A 15,574-nucleotide genomic window follows, 5' to 3' on the forward strand; every position below is an offset into this window, starting at 1 on the left:
TGACCATGTCGTCTGCATATTTCACAAGTGTCATATTGTTGAGATTACAGGTTATATTATTTATGTAAAGAGAGAATAAAATGGGAGATACAACACCCTGTGTTTACAACACTGTTTGAGGATTTTTCCTGTAAGAAATATCTGATCCATTTAACCAATAGACAGTTTATCTATTATTTTGTGAGACAGTTAAGCTGGAGTGGGCCTGTAAGTGCCATGGGTCATAGTTTTTGTGATTTATGGTCTCGGTATGATGGTGGATTCCTTTCATGCATGTGGGACAAAGCCAGAAGCAGCTAGAATAGTTGGGTCATGACACCTTCAAGTGGGTTTATCCGAGAAAGTATGCAGACCAGTTTACTGGCCTCTGCTTTCTGCTCATCATGGTGTCGAGTCCTTACCAGTCCTCCCTCACATTCCCGGTTGTAAACTTTTCCTCCACTTTGTTCTTGTAGTGGATTTTGGCCAACTGCTTTCCTAGCTCATTTAATTTTTGTGAATCACCACTTAAAAAATGCCCATATTTTTTTTTATTTCAGATACATCTTCAGGTCTTTTGTGACCCAAGGCCTGTTATTTTGGTACAACCTGCTTAGATAAAATAAAAGAATCAGTACAAAATATCAGGTGGGAAGAAACTGAGTCAGTTAGCAGGTTAAGATCAGAATCATTGTTTTTGAAAAACACATTCCAGTCAGTCAGTTCTATGCCGCCTCTTAGTTTCTCAACCAACTCATTGTCCCATATCTTGATGGTTTCTGTTTGGATTTGGTTTGTTTTGCGTTTTTGTCTGAGGAAGTAAGAGAAGGAAGTAAGAGAATAATATTGTAGTCTGAGCAACCAAGGGGAGGGCAGGCTTTAGAGATACAAGCTCCAGGTACATTTCCACAACAGTGGTCCGCCTTTTGTTCAGTATTGTTCCAATACTAATATATCGAAATCAGGTCCAGGATCACACCAATATCCCAGTGATTGTGTGAAATAAGTTTGTAATCCAAGATTGTTAAAGAATAATATTCTTGTCTTGCTAAACAAAACCCCACATCCAATAGGGCTTCTGTAATCAATGATCCATGTACCCAGAAGGGTGACTTTATGTCTTAGTGCAGGGCTGTCCAACCCCAGGCCTCAAGAGCCCGTGTGCTGCAGGTTTTAGATGTGTCCGTGATCCAAAACAGCTGGTTTAAATGGCTAAATTACCTCCTCAACATGTCTTGAAGTTCTCTAGAGGTCTGGTAATGAACAATAAAATCATTTGATTCGGGTGCGTTGACCCAGGGTGATATCTAAAACCTGCAGGACACCAGGCCTGGAGCTGTACACCCCTGTCTTAGTGTCAGAATGTGAATAACTTTAGCACATTTGTGTAAAACAGCATTTACTTGACAAATTAACAGAAAAACCTAATTTACTAGCTGAAGATCCTTCCATAGAGTATATGATGGATCACTTATAAAGCATGTATTTTGGTTCTTCACCTAATCACAACTATATGAGATTATAGAACAATATATTAAGTCTCTCCATTAGCATAATTTAAATAAACAAATAAATAAATAAATAAATAATAATAATAATCATAATAATAATAATAAAAAGACAGACACAGCTGACATGTTTGGGATTAGAAATTATTATATTTGGAAAATAAGTGCCGAGCTATTAACCAGTCGGTAAACTGCATTACATAAACCCAGATAATTGCTACTAAGTCCTTATATGAAAATAAAACTAGAATTTAAAGCCTGAGAACAGATTTCTTGAATGATTTAGAACAATTAACTTCATTACAAACCAAATAGTTTCATATGTAACTGGGGAAAAAAGTGTCATAAACTTAGTGACATTAATTAGCTGAGGTCCAGCTTAACAGACAAATAGGACATTTAGCAGCTTAATCCATGCATAAAATTCTAACACTGCTCTCCTAAAAAAGCCTGACTTTTACGTTTTGACACAATATAAACATTTTAATGGCTCAATTAAAAAAAAAAAAAGCCCCATAAATATTAGCTATAGCTTATTTACTTATTTAGAAACAGTCGCTAATTAAGTTGATTTATGTGCCAAAATTTGGGCATTTCTCTTTTTGCTGATTGACTCACTTTTATTGTCAGCCTCGAATAGCCATACAGTTTCCTGCAATGTTTGATGCTCTCATCTAGGTCACATTTTTTTGGTTTTATTTCAGTGGAAACTTTGGAAGAAGTCGTTTCAGGTTCCTTTGGATAAATACAAGAACTGTACTATTTTTGTTTTTTACAAAGTTGTTATCATTCTAAATCGGTCCCTTTTTAAAAAAAAATGTGTGCTTAATTACAGTTGTTATGTGCAATCAATGCATCACTGCCAGGAACAAGAAGTTGGATGAGGTCTTTGGACTTTGACAGCAGTCAGTTATTGCTCTGTGATCATGCCTCTATTGACCCTTCTCAAGACAACATATTCATAAATCCTGCTAACAAAATATTCCAAGAGAAGGTCATTCACTTGCTCCATAAACAACTGTGACAATAATCCAAACTGCAGGCAGAAAGTTAAAAATTAAACCGTTGCTTTGTAGAATTTGGTTGCTGAGGTGCAGCTCTGATGAACCATCAAAAATAATCCTTTATCACAGGAGACATTGTGATGATGATCAGGGGTGCTGTAAGGGGGAGAAAAGTGATGACGTTTCTAATGGGGGCCTAGAAAAAAAATAGAACAGGCAGTTAGTCCTTTTTTAAACAAAATTATTAACCTTTCACTATAAAATAATAGGTTTTTATACTTACATACTTATAAACTCATATACATATTTGTTTCCTAGTATTAGGTTTGTTTTGTCGACTTACTATCAGCTTTTTTCATGATTTAGTTTGCTCCATGATCACGCTCTCCTAGGATGTAGGATACACACACACACACACACACACACATATATATAATGGCTTGCATATATCAGTCTTGTACAAAATTGATGTATTTATCTAAATAAAGGCAGAAAGTCTGCTTGCATGTCTGTGTAGGCTTCGATTTTTGGGTTAGCAGGGTTTGCAATAATAAAGTGGTGGGGCCACAAGTGAAATTTTTTTCACTGGGCCTCAAATCCCTGGCAGCACCCCTGTTTGTGATAGCAGGAGGAAAAAAAAGCTCTAACCTAAGGGTGTCAAACATAAGGCACCGTGGCCAGAATCAGCCCAGTAAAAACTCCAATCCAGCCAAAAAGACAGCTTCGAAAAACATGAAGGACAGTGTGAATTTTGGAATCTTAAAAATATATTTTAATAGATTTTATAGCTTATCCTACTGATAAAGACCTCGTGGCTCGTGGCAGTTCGTCTTGTAATTGGAAGGTTGCCGGTTCGAGCCCCGGCATGGAAAGTCTCGGTCGTTGTGTCCTTGGGCAAGACACTTCACCCGTTGCTTACTGGTGGTGGTCAGAGGGCCCGGTGGCGCCAGTATCGGCAGCCTCGCCTCTGTCAGTGTGCCCCAGGGCAGCTGTGGCTACAATGTAGCTGGCCATCACCAGTGTGTGAATGTGTGTGTGAATGACTGAATGTTGTGTAAAGCGCTTTGGGATCCTTAGGGACTAAATAAAGCGCTATACAAATACAGGCCATTTACCATTTACCCAGGGCAGTTCATACTACACTTATGTAATTAATAATTGATAGAATAGAATAATTGATAGAATAAGAGGTAAATGAGAGAAAAAGTTTCCTGCTTTTTCACTAATATATACTATAGACATTTCTGTGTGTGGGGGGGAAGTGTGTTGTTCACAATGTGTTCCTAGTAAAAAAAGAAGAAAAAACATTTTCTTTGAATTAACAAAAACTGCATGTGGCCCACGACATAAAAATGAGTTTGACATCCCTACTCTAACCTGATTTGTTATAATTTTATATTTGGCAATTAGACAAAGTCATTTTTGCTTTATAGATTTTTTTTGTCATAGTAAATCTCATTTCTTAACACCAAAAGTACCAGTCACTATGGGAAAACAGTACTTTATTGTTTAATAATGCACTGGGTGTTAAAGTGTCCACCCCCAGCCTCTCGACCCACCTTTGTGATAAGGAAACACTTCCAGTGTCAGTTCATGTCTTTTTCTGGACCAGGGGCGGATCTACTGTGATTGCACTGGGTGGCATTGAAATGGCTTAAGTTTTGTTAGTAGCAACCAACAGTGCAGTTTTCTGACATTTTGTTTAAATTTATGAATGCAACAATTGTATATCTAATTGACCACCTCATGTTGTGCAGCTTTCTGGATTTTATACTTATTGGGCTACATGTTTATTTATTATACAGGGTGGGCCATTTATATGGATACACCGTAATAACATGGGAATGGTTGGTGATATTAAAGTCCTGTTTGTGGCACATTAGTATATGTGAGGTGGCAAACTCCTCAAGATGGGTGGTGACCATGGTGGCCATTTAGAAGTCGGCCATCTTGGATACAACTTTTGTTTTTTCAATAGGAAGAGGGACATGTGACACATCAAACTTATTGGTAATGTCACAAGAAAAACAATGGTGTGCTTGGTTTCAACCTAACTTTATTCTTTCATGAGTTATTTACAAGTTTCTCTTTGTTCACAGCCATTGACAAGTCGAAGAGGTTAACACATGAGGAGCGGCTCGAAATCGTGTTGATATCTGGTGAACGCAGTAACTGGGTCATTGCAGCAGATTTCAATGCAAGACACTCTACGAGACCACCCATCTCCCATGCTACAGTCAGCAAACTGCTTGCTAAGTTCCGTGAAACTGGTTCAGTGTTGGATTTGCCAAAATGTGGACGCAAGAAAACTGTCACTAATGAAGAAACATCAGTGGCTCTCCTAGCTTCATTCAGCAAGAGCCCACAGCGTAGCACTCGCCGCATGTCACTGGAGAGTGGCATTAGTCGAACATCCCTTTGGCGGATATTAGCTACTCACAAGTGGCACCCTTACAAACTCCAGCTACTGCAGCATCTCAACGAGGATGACCCAGATCAGCGCACAGAATTTGCAGAATGGGCAAAACAAAAACTGGAACAGGAACCTCAGTTCACGCAGAAGATTTTGTTCAGTGATGAGGCAAACTTTTATGTGAATGGTGAAGTTAACAAACAAAACCACCACTATTGGTCTTACACTAACCCACATTGGATGGATCCCTCCAAGACTGTTGGAACAACAAAACTGATGGTTTGGTGTGGTATATGGGGTACAATGATAGTGGGTCCATTCTTCATCAGTGGAAACCTCAAGGCCACTGGATATTTGAAATTGCTACATGATGATGTGTTTCCCTCTTTATGCACTGAAGCTGGCACGTTCCCTGAGTTTTTCCAGCAAGATGGTGCACCACCACATTATGGGTGCCAGGTCCGAGCATTCCTAGATGAACAGTTTCCTGGAAAGTGGATTGGTCGTCGTGGGACAGTTGAATGGCCCCCAAGGTCTCCTGATCTGACCCCCTTAGACTTTTATCTTTGGGGTCATCTGAAGGCAATTGTCTATGGTGTGAAGATACGAGATGTGCAGCACCTGAAACTACGGATACTGGATGCCTGTGCTGGCATTTCTCCTGCGGTGTTGCTATCAGTGTGTGAAGAGTGGGAGAAGAGGGTTGCATTGACAATCCAACACAATGGGCAGCACATTGAACACAAGTGGTCAGAAACTTGTAAATAACTCATGAAAAAATAAAGTTACGTTGAAACCAAGAACACCATTGTTTTTCTTGTGACATTACCAATACGTTTGATGTGTCACATTTCCCTCTTCCTATTGAAAAAACAAAAGTTGTATCCAAGATGGCCGACTTCTAAATGGCCACCATGGTCACCACCCATCTTGAGGAGTTTGCCCCCTCACATATACTAATGTGCCACAAACAGGATTTTAATATCACCAACCATTCCCATGTTATTACGGTGTATGCATATAAATGGCCCACCCTGTATAGGCTATACAGTACTTCAAAATAAAATTCACTTTTTTTTAATGTAACTAAAATGTTTTATTTGGGCCAAAGCCAAAAAGAAAGTTCGAGAGGATGTTAATGTTAAGTCTAATTGTTGAATGTTGCCATTGTGTTTCTTAAATTTGTACAGTCTTAGTTCAAGCAGTAGGATCAAAGCCATTCCTTTGATCCTGACCACCTCTCCAACCACTCTGTGCTGGGGGAGGTTTTATTGTAGATACATCCTATCTGAAAGATCTGTTTCTTTTGATGTAAGCTTCCTGGGTTTACGACCCTTTGGTCAGCAGGAGGTCTGACACACACACACACACATTCTTACAGAAGTTCACACATATACATAAAATGCTTTGTCTTAGAACCAAGGGGGCGTGGCTTTGTTCTGACGTGTTTTGTGTGAACTGTCTCTCAATAAAAGGTAGCAGGAGGAGGTCAGATCTGGGGGTCATTTTCGTGGTGGACACAGACGAGGCCTCCCTTGCGCAAATAATCGATCGATCGACTGTCTTGTTTTCTTCATGATGAATACGTCTCTAGAATTAGCGGGGTTTGTGGAAACACAGACCCAACATTTAATATGAAACGTGTGTATACTTGCTGCATTTGATGTATTTTAACCACATATAGTTCACATTACAGAAAGTAACACCTGTATACGTGTAAAGAAATGGTTTTGATATTGCCACCACGTGTGATTTCCATGCCACCCTAAGAAAATGTCTCTAGATGCTCCCCTGTTTAGCACTTGTAATTCAGTTAAAAAAATGATAAGTTGTTTGATATGCTACTATAATAAGCTATTTTCATTCTTATTATTATTATTATGAATTTTGGTTAAAACGATTTTTGGTTTTTTTTGCATTGGTGCCCATGATGACAGTGATGTTGTGTAAAACTATAATATGTGTTCAAGGTTAACTTGGCAATAATGTAATATCATGGGTTGTGATGGGATGATAGCGCTCATTAAACTTTAAAACTTTAGAATCTTCTGTTCAAGTCTTTCCAACCTCATATAATTTTAGTTGTTTAGTAATTTACACCGACTGTTATCTCACATCATATGACATCTAGAAATCAAAGGTCACTTTAGCCTTCTCGCCACTGTTTTACGACCCGTCTAGTTTCCAGGACACCTTAAAAGTGTAACGAACCATAATCTTTAGTTATATAGCCCTTAGTTTAAAAATAACTATCAAATCTATCTCTAAATAAGGTACAACCATAGAAAAATACACCATTTTCTACAAAAATATAAGAATATTGGGTCAACTTTTTCCAAGAAGTCTTCTTTCTCTGCTTCACTTTGTTTGGTTTTAACTAACAAGCAATGAGGAAGAGCAAAGGGTAATTTTAATATTGTTTTTGATGATCCAATAAGATGCTAACCAGAAGTCAAAATTTTTAAATTGTAACTCAAAGCTATAATTTAGCTCTGCCAGGTAATTTTCTTTCTTTTTTTCAGTAGTAAAAACAACCACACGTTTTCTTTTGCTAGACTCACAACTTTAAAAAAAAAAAAAAAGTAAGAAAACTTAAAAACAATAACAGATTGGCTCTTTTGAAGACCAAGAAGAACATTTCTCTCTGCACTCTCTTGGAATTCATGGGTCAATATTTTGGGTCACAATCTCAAAAATGTGAGTTATTACATTTTGACTAAGCTCTACCTGGAAATGTATTTATTTCAATGTTGGAAAGAAGCTTCCATACTTTCACATGTTAGGATTACATTTCAACAGTGAAAAATGGTCACCACAATTATAAGTACAAGCAAAAAAATATATTTGAATTTTTAAAATCTATTACACTATTATAGCACCTGATTTAACCATAAAAGTGATTTATCTTCACTGTTTATGGGATTAGTTTTGATATATGATGTAAATTAGGCATAACCATAGAAAATAAAAGGTTTGGGGCCACTTTTCATGAAAGTCTTGTTTCTCTTCTTCACTTTGTTTGGTTTTAACTGCCAATTGATCCAGATGGTTCACAGTAATTTTAATGTTGTTTTTGCACAACCTAACAGAATCCTTTTTCTCTGCACTTCATAGAGCTCATATGGTAAAGTAATAGCGTGTGAATTGTATGTTTGTGATCAGCACCACGCTGGTCTGGACTGGCCTTTAAAATATTCACTAGATAACCAAGCTGGCAAAAAAAGTAGTGGAAAATTGATAGGTGGACGAAAGGCTTGAAAAGTGGGCTTCCTGGCCTGGGCGTGACCTGCACTTAGCACACTGCCTAAATGAGGAGTGGCTACTCATTAAAACCGCCAGTGGAGGAGTATTATCAGTTTTAAACCCAAAGATTTAGAGAACTACAGACGTGGCCACTTCTAACCTTCACTGACTTTTTTTCCTGTGGTAAAGTTGCTTTTAATTTTTCCAATGGCTCAAAAATTCATCCTCCTGTTTGTCCTTTGGCTTGTTGTAGCCATTTTCAGTAAGTAGCCTGATTTTATTGTATCAACTTTAAAATCCTCTTTTTTTTTCAGTTTAAGAGTGATGATGATGATAGAGTAACAGGGTAGAGCACATGTTAACAAATTAACACATCAGAAGTGAAATATTAATTGAAATATAATAGTTTTTTTCTATTTAATTAAGCTTAGATTTTAATTCAATCTAAACTGTTATCCACTGGCGGGGTTTTAATAGGGTTTACATAATTAGTAGATTTTTTAAGACTTTGAGGTCATGCCTGAGCCAAGATTACGGCTGTAACAGCAAAATGGAGAGCTACCCATGATGTAAGAGTACCTGGATAAATGTCTTCTAATCAAAATATCTCAAATTAGTTTGAATATTAGAATATTATTTTCATGATTAACAGTTACTAGTTCCTTTCCCGTTTTGTTTTGCTTCCATACAAATTCTATAGACTTGTTCAGGACTCATATGTTTGTAATAATTATGTAACTTGAACAACTTTCTTTTGCAACCATTGTGTATCTGGGCTGGTTTAGCACATACATAAGTAAATTTGACCAGTGTGTTCGTGTCAACAGTCTGACATTAATTACCATTTTATTATTTTATGACCCTGTTGTTATACCATGGTCTTTTTGGCTGGCCACGATTAAGGAAGTCTCTTAGTTCCTTTCAGATCCTGCAAACTGTTTGATGCTTTACATGTCTGAAATGATGGTTGAGTGAACTTTATGTTCTCCATGCAGAGCCTTTGTCACTGCTGATGCTCTCTTAATGAGACTGAGAAATGACCCTACTTAACTCTTTGTTTGATGTCTTGCATCTTTTGTGTTTTAGTTAGAGTTACTTAGTTTTTTATTATCCATATAAATGTGAAATGGCGTTTTTTTTCAGAAAAAAAAAAGTTTGGCACTGACACCTACATGAACAATTTCTTCTTTTTCTCCTGCGTTTCATGCTTAAACATAGACTATATGATCCTGCTTTAATAACTTTGATATAATTTTTTTTCTCTAGCTTGTTTCCTGGGTATCAAATTTCAAAGTTGTGAACAAAGGTTATCATATACTAACTACTGCATTTTAACACAACTCTTAGCCTCTTCAACAAGAGCAGAAGATCCTGAAATTTTAGGTTCAGGAGACGATGCAACTACTGCAACAACAAACGATGCAACTACTGCACCAACAAACGACGCAACTACTGCAACACCAACGACTTTATTTAAAGGTAATTTGATACCTCTGGATCCAAATGTTCACATGTTATATTGCTCAAACACACACATTTGTATCACTGTGTGTGTGTGTGTGTGTGTGTGCATGTGTACGTACTCGCACTTGTTTTGTTTCTCACTTTGAAGATCCCTGCAACCCAAATCCCTGTGGCACTGGAAGCACCTGTGAGGTCCGTTATAACGACACATATGTATGCTTGTGCCTCGCTGGTGATTCCTACAACTATGTTTCAAACAGTTGTGAACGTTGTAAGTATTTGTTTGTGTGCCGCTATGAAGATTTTACTTTATTTAACAGTGACATGAATGAAGATTATATAGCAGTATATAACACTACGTGGGCTGGACGAAGATTAGTAGATCACTGAAGGACAGGTCATTCAAAACAATATGTACCTCTTGAACTAGCTATCTCCCAATCAGTTTAGTCGGACATAAACAGAAGTGAGTAATGTTGACTGTTAGCCTGGCTTAGCCAACTTAATGCAATCTGTGAAATACATTTTAATGTTAACATTTTAGATTTGGTTTACTTTATCCATACAAAAATAAAGTGTAAGAATGACAAAGTGGATTTTGTTTTTTTTGTTTTTCTGGGGTTTATGTCTGGGACTAACCCAGCTAGCCTCCTGTCTTAATCTTAGTTAAGTACCTGCTAGTTGTAGCTTGATATTTAACAGACAGACACTGTATGAGACTGGCATCAATCTCCCTCCTTTTAGCAAGAAAATGAGAGATATAAAATATAATTTTATTAGATTTTTGCTTTCTTCTGATATTTTCTTGTTTTCAGCCAAAGTCTTCCCTGGAAATCTTAAAGTGAAAAAACCATTTAAAAATGAAATGACAAACACCACATCAAAGGAATTTATAGAAACTGCTAATGAAATCATTGCTGAGGTAAGTAATTAGGTAGTATTCTCTATCAATAAATGTGTCTTTATGGACATTTTTTGAAAATGCACTTGACATTACAAATTATACTAAAAACAATTTCATCAGTTATTTAATCAATCTTAATACTCATACTGAGCAAAACATATTTTCTTTTGAAAACACAGCTGGATGAAGTTTATAACAAGAAGAACGGTTACTCCAGATCTATAGTGCTGAAACTCCTGTAAGTCTCAGACTGACAACAGCTTTTACTATAAAATCTTTCAGCCTGTTTCACATCAATGTACATTAACATGTTATTATACTGCACAAATAAATGATGCAATCATCACTAAATGTGATTTCTGTCTTTACAGTCCAAGAACCACTCGTGTGTCAACGGCAAGCTCAGAGGTCATTGCATCAGTACAGATCATCTTCGAGGCCAGTTCTGAAATCACAGATGATCAAGTTTTACAAGCATTAACAGAGTGTACGGACTGTAACGTGATTGAGAAGACATTTGAGAGTAAGTTTGTTACCTGTATTCTAGCACTGTCATGGTTCTGGGTCATTTTGACCCAGCTTTTTCTGTTTCTTATATTTTGGTGTTTTTCTAGATTATGTTCATTATATTTATGTTCTGATTCTTGAGTTGTGCTGGTCTGATTGTGTATTACGGGTTATATTTTCTGTCAAGTCCTTCTCTTAGTAAATTGTTTCTTGTTTCCTGTTTCATGTTCATGTCTAATGTCAGTGTGTTCAGTTTTACTTCTCCCCTGTCTCGTTAGCCTAATTTCTTCCAGCTGTGTCTCCCTCCTGTTTCCCATTCCCTGATTACTCCCCTGTGTATACAAGCCCTGTGTTTGCCTTTGCTCTCTCGCGTGTTGTACCCTCAACATGCTGTGTGTTTGTCATGGTCAGTCCTCTAGCGCCTCTGTTATGGGTCTTGTTTTGCCAGCAATAAAGCTGCATTTTGATTTTCAGTCCTGTTTTGAGAGTCCTGCATTTTGGGTTTTTTTTCCTGCCTTCCTGCCACACAGCACAGCCATGACAAGCACATTGTGTTGTTTCAGTCACTTTTATGTCGACATGTATCTAGAATAAAACTCACAGTAGGAATAGATTTGTTTTCAGAAAGAATATAATTGACAAGATGTGTTTCAGAATCCTTTGTACTAAATCTACACTTCTGTCTAAATGAAACTATTTCCACCATCTGTCAAAGATAATTGTAATAAAACTATAATGGATGTCACAATCAGGGCAGCTGCTGCCATTGCATGTATTATAATCTTTATTTATAATTCAGTGAGTTATGATGTTCTGATGATCATGATATTTTGAAGATGAAGTCATGCTGTTAATTTCAGTCCAGGGTTCATTTCATGGCATATTAGTGATTCGTTTATTTTACTGTTGTACATGTTGCGAAACATGTCCTTGAGTACTGAGGCTTTTTTTCTCTCCGTCATTTAAAGTTACGAACCTGTGTGATGACACTCCCTGTGATGAACACTCCACAAACTGCAAATCAGGCAATGGAACTTTCAGCTGTATTTGTAACCAAGGCTACATGCAAACAGACTACAGTAATAGAATGTGCATTGGTAAGACAATTTCCTGAGCAAAGTAAGTGGTGTGTGTGTGTGTCTGTGTGTTTTATGTAAGCAAACGACAAACTGTCTCAATTTTTTTTTTTTTTATTTACAGCTTGTCCCCTTGGGGAAAAATTGAAGGATAATAAGTGCGTGAAGTAAGTACTCCTTCCCCTCCTGTATGTCCTCTATTGATGTAAGTTTGCTTTTAAATATAAATCTTAAAATCAACCTTCTTCTTGTCTTGCAGATGCTCGTTTGGTTATTCTGGTTTTGACTGCTCAGAAAGTGAGTATACTGCATGTTTTTAAAGTGAAAGCAGAAGCATGGTTACTTAATGACAGCTATTTAAAGAAAAAACTCACAAGATAAAAGATAACACATGATACAATAGGTAGAAAGGTTATTCAAAAGCTGGAAAATGCGATAAAAGTTGATGTCCTCTTCATTGTGTTTTATTAGACTGGCAGCTCATTCTGGTAATTGTGGGCTCTGTGCTTGGAGGACTGCTGCTCATAGCCCTCATTCTTCTACCAGTAGTAGCTACCCAGTAAGTTTCTTACTAATTCATTCATCCACTTTTGTGTCATTCTAACAGTTATAAATGTGAGAAAATATTTTGTCAGAATTTGTTCATGTCTGACAGAGTCAATAGTGAATTACAATATTTTTTACTGCTGTGATTTCAGAAAATCAAACAAAATCTCAAAGAAGAGCAAAAGTGCAGAAATGGAAAAACCCTACACTAACCTGAGTTCTGCCACACAACCAGTGGCTAGCAATAAGTTTGGCCACAGCCAGGGAATCTCATTTAATGGGTCAGGCAATGGCAATTTAGGTTTTCAGAATGGTGGGGTACCCATGTTCCCACGAGCTGGCAACCCCACCAACAGCATGGACAACAGGACCAACCTGGAGATGAAACCAAGCAACAGCCGACAAAACTTTGGACATATGAACAGTGGCTCAGAGTATTCCTCTGTGTGTATAAAGAAGAGATATGTTCATCAGATTTTTTTGGTTTTTTTTAGTGTTTGCTGTTAAATTTACTCTCATTCTTTTTTTCTCTGTAGTGGCTACATGATGAACCAGAGGACATACGCCCATACGCTCAGACTCAACCTCGGAACAACCCTTATGCCCAAAATCAACCCAGGATGAACCCATATACTCAGAACCAGGGCCACAGCAACCCGCACTACACACACGATGATGGAAGACGCTACTATTAGTACAACATCAGAAAGGCTCACTATACAATGACAGGTTTATGTTTTTAAATTTGTTTTATAATTCCTGTATGTAATGAATCGTATTGAATCTTATGTGACTGACTACAGTACAAGCTGTCATAAACCAATCTTGTCTGATCGTGACTACTTTATATCAAGTTGGAGACATGATTTCGAGGATTGGTCTCATTTTTTATTGGTTTTGGTTATATGAATTATGAGTTATTAAAGAGTTGTCTATTTTAAATTGATTGGAAAAACCTGGACATTCATGTCCAAATATATTGCGATAATGAGGTGCTGCTTATGATTGTTCCTTTGTCTGATAAATGCTTCATTCGTCTGTGAATTCACAAATTTTTTGCATGTAAATATGTTAATTTTTTGTGATGAACTGAAATTTGATGTTTAATTCAGTTTTTGTGAATGAGAGGAGTTTATTCTAATAAAATTATAAGAACCTGTGTGTAGTATATATTAGCATCAAGCGGTGAGGTTGCACACGTGTGTGTGTGTTTGCGTGTGTGTGTGTGTGTGTGTCTAGAAAAAGGAAACTCAAAGATGTAGCCTTGATGTCAAACCCGAATACTCAAATAATCAAGGAGCTAAACAGAGAATATAACTAAAGACTACTAAAGAACCAAGACATAACCCAAAATACAGAAATATCACAAGGAAACACAAAATGCTGGGTCAGAAGGACCCAGAACCCTGACAATGCACGGCACATGTACCAATGAGGAAACCACATGATTTCCTCATGAAACTTCAGACTGGTAACTTAGAAGCACATCATTTGTGTTGCAATAATTCAGAACCTGATGTTTCTACAGCTGGTAAATTTAGTTGATTGGACATGATTTGGAAAGGCACATATATAATGTCACAGAGTTAACAATGCAGATCAGAGCACAAACCAAGCCATGGTCCAAGGAAATGTCTGCAGACCTCTGAGACAGAATTTTATTGAGGCAGAGATTTGGGGAAGGATACAGAAAAAACTGTAGCACTGAATTCAATTCAATTCAATTCAATTTTATTTATATAGCGCCAAATCACAACAAAAGTCGCCTCAAGGCGCTTCATAGATACAGAGAAAAACCCAACAATCATATGACCCCCTATGAGCAAGCACTTTGGCGACAGTGGGAAGGAAAAACTCCCTTTTAACAGGAAGAAACCTCCGGCAGAACCAGGCTCAGGGAGGGGCGGCCATCTGCTGCAACCGGTTGGGGTGAGAGAAGGAAGACCGGATAAAAGACATGCTGTGGAAGAGAGACAGAGGTTAATAACAGATATGATTCAATGCAGAGAGGTCTATTAATACATAGTGAGTGAGAAAGGTGACTGGAAAGGAAAAACTCAATGCATCATGGGAATCCCCCGGCAGCCTACGTCTATTGCAGCATAACTAAGGGAGGATTCAGGGTCACCTGGTCCAGCCCTAACTATATGCTTTAGCAAAAAGGAAAGTTTTAAGCCTAATCTTAAAAGTAGAGATAGTTTCTGTCTCCCGAATCCAAACTGGAAGCTGGTTCCACAGAAGAGGGGCCTGAAAACTGAAGGCTCTCCCTCCCATTCTACTTTTAAATACTCTAGGAACAACAAGTAGGCCTGCAGAGCGAGAGCGAAGTGCTCTAATAGGGTGATATGGTACTACAAGGTCATTAAGATAAGATGGGGCCTGATTATTTAAGACCTTGTATGTGAGGAGCAGGATTTTGAATTCAATTCTGGACTTAACAGGAAGCCAATGAAGGGAAGCCAAACCAGGAGAAATATGCTCTCTCCTTCTAGTCCCTGTCAGTACTCTTGCTGCAGCATTTTGGATTAGCTGAAGGCTTTTCAGTGAGTTTTTTGGACATCCTGATAATAATGAATTACAGTAGTCCAGCCTGGAAGTAATAAATGCATGAACTAGTTTTTCAGCGTCACTCTGAGACAGGATATTTCTAATTTTAGAGATGTTGCGCAAATGGAAGCAAGCAGTCTTACATATTTGTTTAATATGTGCGTTGAAGGACATGTCCTGGTCAAAAATGACTCCAAGGTTCCTCACAGCGTTACTGGAGGCCAAGGTAATGCCATCCAGAGTATGAATCTGGTTAGAGACCATATTTCTAAGATTTTCAGGGCCGAGTACAATAACCTCAGTTTTATCTGAATTAAGAAGCAGAAAGTTAGCGGCCATCCAGGTCTTTATGTCTTTAAGACATTCCTGCAGTTGGGACTGAA

The 15,574-nt window shown here is 37.7% G+C and overlaps 1 protein-coding gene across 1 annotated transcript; it reads left to right on the plus strand.

Annotated features, from left to right (window-relative positions):
* Nucleotides 1-10,476: 10,476 nt before the first annotated feature.
* Nucleotides 10,477-13,346, plus strand: LOC146381623 (mucin-13-like). Its single transcript, XM_084936848.1, has 9 exons — nucleotides 10,477-10,533; nucleotides 10,695-10,753; nucleotides 10,887-11,038; nucleotides 11,991-12,119; nucleotides 12,223-12,265; nucleotides 12,358-12,395; nucleotides 12,570-12,657; nucleotides 12,797-13,088; nucleotides 13,181-13,346. Exons 1-9 carry the CDS (start codon nucleotides 10,477-10,479, stop codon nucleotides 13,337-13,339), a joined length of 1,017 nt encoding a protein of 338 aa, XP_084792974.1. The 3' UTR covers nucleotides 13,340-13,346.
* The last annotated feature ends 2,228 nt before the right edge of the window (nucleotides 13,347-15,574 follow it).

Source organism: Perissodus microlepis, chromosome 8 (assembly GCF_051167445.1).
Source record: "Perissodus microlepis isolate ML-2025 ecotype Zambia chromosome 8, ASM5116744v1, whole genome shotgun sequence".
Classification (NCBI taxonomy): Eukaryota; Metazoa; Chordata; class Actinopteri; order Cichliformes; family Cichlidae; genus Perissodus; species Perissodus microlepis.

What these genes read in the sequence shown, in the direction of transcription:
- LOC146381623 (XM_084936848.1), top strand. Translation starts at nt 10,477, where the DNA reads ATGACAAACACCACATCAAAGGAATTTATAGAAACTGCTAATGAAATC. An exon ending in TCTATAGTGCTGAAACTCCT is followed by an intron (nt 10,754 to 10,886) that starts GTAAGTCTCAGA and finishes CTGTCTTTACAG; the next exon opens with TCCAAGAACCACTCGTGTGT. An exon ending in CAGTAATAGAATGTGCATTG is followed by an intron (nt 12,120 to 12,222) that starts GTAAGACAATTT and finishes TTTTATTTACAG; the next exon opens with CTTGTCCCCTTGGGGAAAAA.